This window comes from Nansenia antarctica (genome assembly GCF_963989245.1).
Source record: "Nansenia antarctica genome assembly, chromosome: 7".
Classification (NCBI taxonomy): Eukaryota; Metazoa; Chordata; class Actinopteri; order Argentiniformes; family Microstomatidae; genus Nansenia; species Nansenia antarctica.
This window is the reverse complement of record NC_137677.1, coordinates 51,235,650-51,246,485: the sequence shown is the minus strand read 5'-3', so window position 1 is coordinate 51,246,485 and position 10,836 is coordinate 51,235,650. Positions and strand designations below refer to the sequence as shown.

General features: G+C 43.0%; 1 protein-coding gene across 1 annotated transcript; it reads left to right on the top strand.

Moving 5' to 3' along the window:
- Positions 1 to 1,471: 1,471 nt before the first annotated feature.
- Positions 1,472 to 4,313, top strand: LOC308162740 (uncharacterized protein; the record flags this gene model as incomplete). Its single annotated transcript, XM_080536882.1, has 7 exons — positions 1,472 to 1,614; positions 1,993 to 2,027; positions 2,564 to 2,628; positions 2,951 to 3,017; positions 3,272 to 3,475; positions 3,681 to 3,752; positions 4,180 to 4,313. 7 exons carry the CDS (start codon positions 1,472 to 1,474, stop codon positions 4,281 to 4,283), a joined length of 690 nt encoding a protein of 229 aa, XP_080393008.1. The 3' UTR covers positions 4,284 to 4,313.
- Between the last annotated feature and the right edge of the window lie 6,523 nt (positions 4,314 to 10,836).

The following is a 10,836-nucleotide window of genomic DNA, read 5'->3' as shown; positions in this document are numbered from 1 at the left end:
CGCAGCAATGGCGAGTCCCGAGTGTGTACAGATTGAGGTGAACGTGGCGTTTTCACGGTGGAAGTACAGGCACTATTTCAAACTCATTGAGGTAAAATGTAAAAACGTACATGTGATGTGTACTTTATGTCCCGGAGGTAAATGTTTGTCCTCGTCCGTTGTAAGCAACTCTAACCTAATGAAGCATCTCTCAACGGCACACGCTTCAACAAAACTGGTGGCTAAAAACACCGTTGTTGACGATGATGGCAGGCCAGGTGTGGCTAACAAAGAAGGACACGGAGCCACGCCGTCCAAGCAGCTAAAGCTGGATTTCTCTGCGTCAGCTCCACAAAAACCTGTGACCCAGACTGAACTGGACGGAATGATAGGCAGGTATGTTGTTGAGAACATGCTTCCGTTATCAACAGTTGATTCTGACTCCTTCAGTTTACTTTTGTTGTGTTGAAAATACTTGAAGTTACAGTATGTCTACCAGTTATCTGAAGTTGTGTGACAGTTTGATTTATTTAATTTACACTACTACAAAGATTTAAAAGCACTTCATATTGGCTAGGATGGTTAGATGACTGGGTTGGCTGGATGAATGAATGCATGCATGCATGCATGGATGAGTGTTAGGAAGGAGTGTACGGATGGATAGATAGATGAATGAATGAATGTTTAGGAGCTAAAGTTGGATTTGTCCAAGAAATTCACGTCTTACTTTTTCAGTACTACTTGTAAAAGCACTTCATATTGTTTAACTGTTTACTTTTGTTGTGTTGAAAATACTTGAAGTTACAGTACTATATCTACCAGTTGTCTGAAGTTGTGTGACAGTTTGATTTATTTAATTTACACTACAAAGATTTAAAAGCACTTCATATTGTTAAATGTTTACTTTTGTAATGAAGAAAATACTTGAAGTACAGTATGTACCAGTTGTGGTCTGTTGAAGTGCAATAAATATGAAAAGTTCCCTGCTGAAACCTGCTCAGAAAAAAAAATCAAAAGTATTCTCTTCCTGATAGGGACACTTTGGTCCCCTAGATGGCACATTTATCTTCTAATCTGACAGTGGGTAAGCTTTTCCTTGTCACATTTGGCTGACTGACCTTAACTTGTCAGCTCTACACCGTGGTAAACTAGTTACTTTCCCTAGTAACTAGTTACTTTTATAATGAAGTAATTGTTAATGTTAATTTTATTTATAATGTAATTCAGTTACTAACTCAGTTACTTTTTGGGATAAGTAACTAGTAACTATAACTAATTACTTTTTAAAATTACTTTTTTTGTGTTGGAGATCACGAATGCTATTCACCAATCCGAATGCCATGACGCAAACTGTCGTAAACACTTGCCAAACACAAGCGTAGTCGACTGACGGCCGCACTGCTGTTACTGTGACAACAATGAGAACAACATGTCTGCAGTCTGGCATTACTTCTCGCTGCGGACAGACACCAGCAAAACTGCTAGTTGCAAAATGTGCAACGCGAGTATTTCGAGGGGTGGTAGTGAGGTTTCACGTTTCAACACCTCGAACTTAATTAAGCACTTGCAGAGGCACCATTCCAAAGAACACTGCGAGTTCACAAAGGCAAGCGCTAAAAAGAAGCAACGTCATCTGTATGTATCGCATAATTCAGTCATGTTTGTCTTCTTATGCAAAGTTATGACATGGGGTCTAAGTTAACATTTCCTAGCTTGAGCAATGGTGTCAACTGTTTTAGATGGACACGAATGCTGCCAAGCATAGCACATCCACACAGGGTTGTATGGGCTACAGCATTTTTTATTTTTTATTTTAAAGAGCCTTACTTATAGCCTTACTCGCTATCAGCCGATACTCAAAGTTCAGTAGTCTGAATCTGTATGGGAAATTAAAAGGTGGCATCGGTGCATTGGATGCACTGCATCCCTAACTTGTATTGTAGCTTCAACCTGTTTGTGACTTGTAGCCTATTCACTAGTGACAATGTATCATATTTCCCTGTGCTTCTCTAGAAAACATAGGACTTTGGAGGGTGATGAGACTGAAGGTAAGTGAGTGATAGTTTCAATCCATGATGTCCAGCGTAGGCCTACCATCAGATTTCTACTTTGAACTTAATAGAAGTAGTGAGTTAGTTATACAACTCAAAAGTGTAATATTAACGTGAGTTAACTGAGGTAATAGTGAGCTTGCCATCGTAGGCAGCATCATTTTTGCATTGAGAGTAACAGCCTATTTTAACACCAGCTAGAATTAAATGAAAAGATACTGCAGGTGATTAATAACACATCAGACATCAGTTATTACTTTAAAGTTTTTGTTGTTGTTTTTTTACTGTTGATTGTTGAATCTTAAATTGATGAAGTCCTTATTTCCTTCATGTCTTTAATTTTAATGTATTTGTTGTAAGTCTTTGGATAAAAGTTCTGCTAAATGCCAAACATGTAAATGAACTGTAATGCCAGTGGGGGTTTAGACTTCAACACTTGACACTTTTAGTCTTGTGGGAAGAATGTTGTGTTTAATTAAGAAATTGCACACAGGTAAAATATATTTGTGGGCTTGTTTTGTTGGGTGCTGTAGGTGGGAGTAGATATGAATTTGAATTTCAGAACATTCTTGCGGTACCAACACCAGACAATGGGGAGGTGAGTTTGGAATTTGTACAATTGAAAATAATACTTAAGTCTGCAGTGCTCTCAGGGAAGGGCATTCCCTGTGAATTTGGGAAATTAGTTGTTGATTTAATTGTGGACATGCATTAGTGATGTTATTAGTGACATGACATGCATTAGTGATTTGTGGACATTGAACTGACATCAAAGTCAGTTCAATGACAGTTTTGCTGCAATTCCAATGCTACTAAGCACATCACAATGATCCTGGTCCTTGCTTTTACTATTGTCTTATTCTACTCTTTCACTCCTGTACCTCTGGTACTCTACTAAACCACATTCTTTCTCTGTGCAGTCTTCCAAATTTCAGCTGTCGATTGTCAAAGTGGAACAACAGCACCATTGTCTCACAGATCAAACCGGTAACTGTGTTTTTAAACTTAATTTAAAGAGGTTTTCCATCTTGAGTAGATTGCGTCTGTTCCTATTTGTGTGATGTCTATAGAAAGTAGTTTTCTATTAAGCATGAACAATTATTGATTTGTCTGCCTATTTGTAATAGTTTGATTGATTAAACAATCAGTACTACTGGATACAGAGGTGTAGCATACAGGTATAGAGGATAAAGTATAACATACAGGTATAGAGGATAGTACAACTCTATCTGTCTCTCCAGGCTCAAGCTGTGGTTCTGGTTCACCTGAGGAGGCTGGACCTCCTGGGTCGTCATGTTCGGGGTCAGGGGGAAGTTCAGGTCCAGCTGCACAGTTCTGGAAGAAATGCCACCAGGCTGGGTGCACAGAGTTCATCTTCTCAGAGCTCACATCACGTTTGAACAGCATCAGTGAGAGGATCTTATCGCAACAGGCCAATGAGGAAGGTGAGGTCATTGAAGAGGAAGTAGTTTCTCATCCAAACACAGCATGGGAGCTGTACGAAACAGATAGTTAACTTTGCCCACTGTTTGTTCAAATAATGGAACCTAGTGAACCCTTACTTATTGAATACTTGCCTGAAATATTTTTATTTATGTTAGCCTCGTTCTTGTATAAATGTATGAAAACAAACATAATCTCTGCCTATAGATTTCAACCTGTCCCTGAAAGTGCTGGAAGCTTCTGGGATGCTGACAGAGATATTTGCCAAGAGAGACCAGGGTAAGTTAATTTAACACTACATGTACTGTACTATAACTGATAGGGAGCCCATGGCCTAATCTGTATGGGCTCTAGCCTTGAACATGCCCTAGAGAAATTGCATATACTGTAGGATCAATGCATATACGTCATATGAAATTACAAATTCCTTTTCGAGCCATAATTCTGCCACGACTTACATATTACTTACTTTACATGGCTGGACTCATCTTGCCCCATGTGAAAGTCAAGACTGAAGCACACACATCTCAAATTGATAGTTCAATATCCATTGTGACTGATTTGCTATGTTGGTTTTCTCATTTTAATCATTTTAATTTATCCAAATGACATTATAAAGAAACAATTTACTATTTACAACAACTGCCCAGCCAAGATGTAGACACACAACACACTGTGGTTGTTCCATCCCTGTTCCCTTGCTCAGAGATGGAGAAGAGACTGAATGAGCTGCAGAAGGAAAGTGACGCGCTGTGGGGTGCCAGGTGTGCCATGAGAGAAGCCGGTGTCTTAAAGTTTACCTCCCATTGATGGAGTTTTGCAGAAGCTCAATGCAACCCCAGGCAGGAGACTGTCATTCCCTGTTGAGAAAGTGTCATACTTTTTCTGTGTTTGTGTTATCTTGCATATTTTCTACCTTTGTTTTCTACCTAGTTCAACACTTTTTTGCTGCCCATTAAGTTGAGGGACATTTGTTTTGAACAATTTAATTGGATGGATGGATCAGATGCTGTATGCTTGCTGATCCCCTGAAAATAGGTTTTATTGAAAATAGGTTTTATTGAAAATAGGTGTATTGAATTTGATGATGCACACTGACCAGGTTTCACAAGGAACAGCTATAAAGATGTATTTGCACCATCAATTTGTGTGTTTTTTTCAGAATATATATTGCTTGAAATGGCATTTAAAAAGACTCCAGAGGCATTTAATCACTATTTTGTATGAAATATAAAATACATTGTTGCCACAACTTTCAGATATAACAAGCTTCTTGCACCACAGCGCCACCTGGTGGGTCACTGCCCCACCTGCCCCTAATGTAAAAACGCCACTGGCTATACAAAGAAACTAAAACAAAGTAATATAGTAGTATTTATTGAAGTGTTGTGATATGACGTGTGTGTGTGTGTGTGTGTGTGTGTGTGTGTGTTAAATCAATATAACGTTTTTGCTAGTCCACTTTGTAATGTGTAAAAGAGCTTATGAATGTACCTTTGTTGACAATACCTCTGGCCTTCATCGTTATCGCAGCTCTCACGGAGGATGTCTCCCACCTTGGTGGTCATAACCTTGCAGGTGGCCTCTAGTGCCACCTTTTGGTCCTGGTTGATGGAGGACGAGGACAAAAAGTTCTCCAGTAGGTTCTTGATGGTCCGCTGTATAAAATAATACAGCAGGTCAGAGAAGACCTCTGTGGGCAGTCTCTGATTCGACATCTTCAGGACGGGCTCAGACTTGCTCCATCTGGCCTCGGACACCCTGCCCATTCTGGTGAATAGGAGTAGCTGAAATACCCTGCAGATCAACTGCTTTGAAACGGCGTGTATTCTCAGAGAGGCTAAGATTTCTCCAAGGGGCGTGGAACAAACGTTGAAGGACCTAAAGGAGTCGTCTTCACTCTCATTGTCTGTAAATTCATGACCTGCATCTGAGTGCACCATCCTTACAATATCATCAAACATATTGTGACCAGACCACAGAGGTCAAGCTGTTGCCTCATTGCAGAACTCTGGCTGCTCCTAGTTCTGCCAAGCCCAGGCCTGGCTGACCAGGGAGAGATGAGAGACTGGGTCTCCTCCTCCTGCTCCTCGTTAGCATGGCTGCTAGCCTTCCCCACCTCCAGTTGCCTCTTCCCCCATTGGGCAAAGACAGGCAGGGAGCCCTCACTGACAGCTTCCATAACCAGCTCAGTCTGGCTCCTGTTGGACCGGAGCAGGGCGCTATGAGACTGAAGCCTCATGTCCTTTACTCTACAGCCACATTACCCAACAGGTTCTTTCTGAGGCACTCCACCAGTAGGGGGAAGCGAATATCTCAGCCACCACATCATGCTCTCCAATCACCTGCCGGACTGTATCATAGTTCTCCAGGGTGACATGGACTATGTTGCATGTGATATTTATTTTCTTGGCCACGGATTCTTCAGAGTCACTAGTCTTGTCCTGGGAGCCTCCCGCTGTCTGGTCTGGCAGCAGACCACTGACCTCTCTGACCAACTGTAGCTTCTCATCCATGGACAGGACACTGCTGGCCTTGAAGAGAGCATGTTCAGTGAGGGCTTCTGAGATTGCCTCTACGAGGGTGTTCAGGGGTGGCGACACAAAGAGATGGGACCGCACCTCTGAGGCTGCCGTAGACCAAGGTGTAGGAGATGACGTGGGGTTTAGAGGAGCATTAGTGTCTTCCTTCATACTCTCCGGGATGAGGTCTGCCATCTTCCTTGGCAGCCATCCTGACAGCCATCCAGAACATCTCAGAGGAGATGCTGGAGATCCTTAGGTCGGAGAGACAGGATGTCACCATTCCCCCCCCATCACGTCCTCCAAGACGGAGGAGTAGAGGTTATCCACACAGCACACATTGCTGCGGAGGATGGTCCTGTCTCGTCACTCAAAAAACAACTTGACTTTCTGCAAAATCAAGGCCACAGCCATGGATGCCATGTTATGATACTCCTCTTCTGTTGGATTCTTAGAAGGGTGCTTAGGGGGCTGCCTGCAACTGGGCTCCACGCTCCGCCTCAGCAGCGGGGTTAACTTCCCCCTGTGGAGCCCGGGCCTTACCTGACCCTGTGGAGGAATGTTCTGACTCTGAGCCACTCTTCCCAAGCCCAGGAGGGGTGAAGCACACTATTTCCCTCAGACTCATTATGGACTTTGCTGAACTTCCTGCAGAGACAGCAGATAGTGGTCGGCCATCTTCGTCATCATTTTAGGGCGTCTATGTAGGCCATGGCAGGGAGAATAACCTCATTGGAGGCAAGTATAAGTGACAACATTTCTAATTGGTTTTGATATATACATATTTAAAAGACCAGTTAGGCAAAAATTAGTTATAGTATTTTGATAGGAAGAATCAGTAGTCATTTTTGTGTTTGTGTAAAATTATTTACCCTCTTTTTCAGGAGCTGCCTGATAAGTCACTGATGAATAAAACAGATTAATAGAACATTTCACTGGTAAACATATAGACAACTAAAACTAGTGTGTACAAGGATACTGTGTATTTGTTCTATTGGACATAAGGAAGCTAACAGCAGGACATACGTGTGAGACATCAGGAGCTCTGCCACAGTAAACACTTCCTCACTGATAAGGTGGCGTCACTCCCCACCTCTGTGTTAAGGGGCTTAATTCTAGGTAGAATGGATGGAGTGGAATATGCACTCTTCCCACTGTCTGGGATCAGTCTGTGTTATTAACTAATTATGCAGAAACAGAACACAATCAGATATCACACCACCTTGTAACCACCGTGACAATGCTCCAGTGTAGCCTCATTAGACATCATATAGACAACACCTATCTTGGGTGATTGGCACAGAAATGGTGAAAGAATTCTGTTTGCCACTGATTCGTGGAGGAATTCCTACAGGAAGAAGAGAGTCAAGTTGTGATTGATTAAATGAACATAACACTAGGTATCTTGGTCAATACTCAAGGAAACTAGCTTGGAAAGCTGGACGGTATCCAGTCGATCCATCCTCGGATGAAGAGTAACTTGTGTTAAATACACAAACAACGGGCTAATAATATTATGGTTCAATACACTGACGCCTAAATTACACATCCGACCTTACCTCAGTGGCGTGTTGTAAGGTCGGATGTGTACTTTAGGCGTCAGTGTATTGAACTAACGTTGACCCTACTGGACGCGTGTTTTTCTCACGGCACTTGCGTGTCTACCGCGGAGCTGCTACTGTCAGCCCTATCGTTGTATATTGAGTTTGCCTTTGATAATGGCCATCAATAATATAATGTTTAATTTCACTTCATTATAAATTGTTCTGGGTTCAGTCTGCTGTCATCGATCCTTAATGAGCGATTAGAAAAGTGAAACGAAGCAGAAAGCAGTCGCGCACGCACAGAGAGACGCAGAGAGAGAGATGGGAGGGTAGAAGAAAATAATCATTAGATTGATGCTAGAAGAACGCACCTAGATGACGATAAATGGAAACGAGTACTTCGTCTTTGAAAAATCGAGTTTCACAGTCAAGTTTTGGGTTCATTAAAATCCCTCCGTCTCTAACTGATTTTGATGTACAGCCCGCAGTGTTGTTAGTTGTGCACTCTTCCTCTCTTTCCACCTTCTCTTAACCACTTTCATTAACTTAATTAAGATATCACCATCCATGTTGCCATTAGTGGTGGAGGAGTTGGCGGATTCTCGCCTGACGTGAAATGTGCAATTGTTAATCACATGGCGGCACTCGAAAGTACTTGAGTCCAGTGGCGGCTGGTGCAAAAAAATTTGGGTGGGGCAGCAGTGTGGCGGGGGGGTCCTCTTTCGCGCGATTTTTTTTTCGCGTGCACGATTTTTTTTCGCGTGCACGCGCATAAAACACGCACTGGCATTACAACCACTGTATAATTTCAACTTTCACCCTTAAAATGACCGTGTGGGCCATGGAGAAGTTACCCTGTCAACTACAGACACTGAGGTGGAAGAGTGACCGGTCTATGGACGTCGGTACGGTCCAATACCCAGTGTCAGACAAGGAGGAAGTCTAGTCAACAAGGCTAGTACAGGCCTCACAGCTACACTCAGGTTAATAAAGGTAGCAGATGAATATGTGTACTATGTGTCTGTGTGACATGGCTACATCAATGAGCAGAGATGAATGCTGCAGTCAGTAGTACAGTAACTATCTATTTCATAGACACATGATGGATGATGATGGAGAGAGATGGTGGTCAACACATCACAGCAGGTCAACACATTCAATGATGTATCACAACCAGACCATGTCAGAAACACAACCAGACCATGTCAGAAACACAACCAGACCATGTCAGAAACACAGCCAGACCATGTCTGTATCACAACCAGACCATGTCAGAAACACAACCAGACCATGTCAGAAACACAACCAGACCATGTCAGAAACACAACCAGACCATGTCTGTATCACAACCAGACCATGTCAGAAACACAACCAGACCATGTCAGAAACACAACCAGACCATGTCAGAAACACAACCAGACCATGTCTGTATCACAACCAGACCATGTCAGAAACACAACCAGACCATGTCAGAAACACAACCAGACCATGTCTGTATCACAACCAGACCATGTCAGAAACACAACCAGACCATGTCAGAAACACAACCAGACCATGTCAGAAACACAACCAGACCATGTCAGAAACACAACCAGACCATGTCAGAAACACAACCAGACCATGACTGTAACACAACCAGACCATGTCTGTAACACAACCAGACCATGTCAGAAACACAACCAGACCATGACTGTAACACAACCAGACCATGACTGTAACACAACCAGACCATGTCAGAAACACAACCAGACCATGTCTGTAACACAACCAGACCATGTCTGTAACACAACCAGACCATGTCAGAAACACAACCAGTCCATGTCTGTAACACAACCAGACCATGTCAGAAACACAACCAGACCATGACTGTAACACAACCAGACCATGTCAGAAACACAACCAGACCATGTCTGTAACACAACCAGACCATGACTGTAACACAACCAGACCATGTCAGAAACACAACCAGACCATGTCAGAAACACAACCAGACCATGTCAGAAACACAACCAGACCATGTCTGTAACACAACCAGACCATGACTGTAACTCAACCAGACCATGTCTGTAACACAACCAGACCATGTCTGTAACACAACCAGACCATGTCAGAAACACAACCAGACCATGTCTGTAACACAACCAGACCATGTCTGTAACACAACCAGACCATGTCAGAAACACAACCAGACCATGTCTGTAACACAACCAGACCATGTCAGAAACACAACCAGACCATGTCTGTAACACAACCAGACCATGTCAGAAACACAACCAGACCATGTCAGAAACACAACAATGCATCAGCTGAGTTAAAGAAAACCAACTCTTACCTTTGATGACAGAACATGAGCCGTGTTTACCCGTACCTCCGCCTTGCCCCGCGCATATTGCTATGAATAGTTCGAAGATAGGTGCTTGCACGTTAGGTGCAAGGCTGCTTGGTTAACCCATTAGCGGGAACATTATTAGTTGCACAAAATAGGCTGATTTAATTGACCATGAACATCAGAGACAGACATTACGAATGTTCATTTAAAATACTCCGGAAGCCCGAAGTCCGGAAAACCGGAAGTCGGGAGTCCTCAGCATAATGCATTGTCTGCAATACAACCGGAGATTTCTTGGCCAGGGCGCACAAATGTGCGTCCTGGCCAAGAAATAGAGACAGCCAATTGGAGCGCTGCTACAGCTCACGTGTAAGCGAAAAGTATTCGTCCTGGCATAGACTTGCATTGACACGGCGCCCCGCGTTCTCTCCCTATGTATTTTAACAGTGAGTTTTACACACACACACAGATAAAAATGTTTATTGTATTGGAGGATTTTTAATGAATGCTGATAGGCGCCGACAGAATATCAGCCACATTTTGTGAATAAACAATGTTTATTTAAAAAAAAAACTTTTACAAATCGCAACAAAGAAGTGAAGGTGGGGGCGGCGCCCCAGCGCCCTCTATCGGCCAGCCGCCACTGCTTGAGTCCTGGAAAGCACAAGACATGGATACCTCTCTCCTCTCCTTACTCCGCAGATCTACCGGTCACAGCCCACAGATCGAATTCTCCCGGTGCTCCAGATGGCCAGTCCGTCACTGCTTGGAGGAGTAATGGAAAGGAATATGAAGCTGGGCTGGGGCCAGGCTGTTAAACGGTGTTTAGATCGTCAGAATTTGATTCTCATTACACAATAAAACCGTCAATGAGGCACTATACTGAGAATTCATGTTCACACAATAAATCACTCAGGTTGGTGAGTGATGTTCCATGTTTTTACACTTTATTGGTTGTTGGTTGTAGC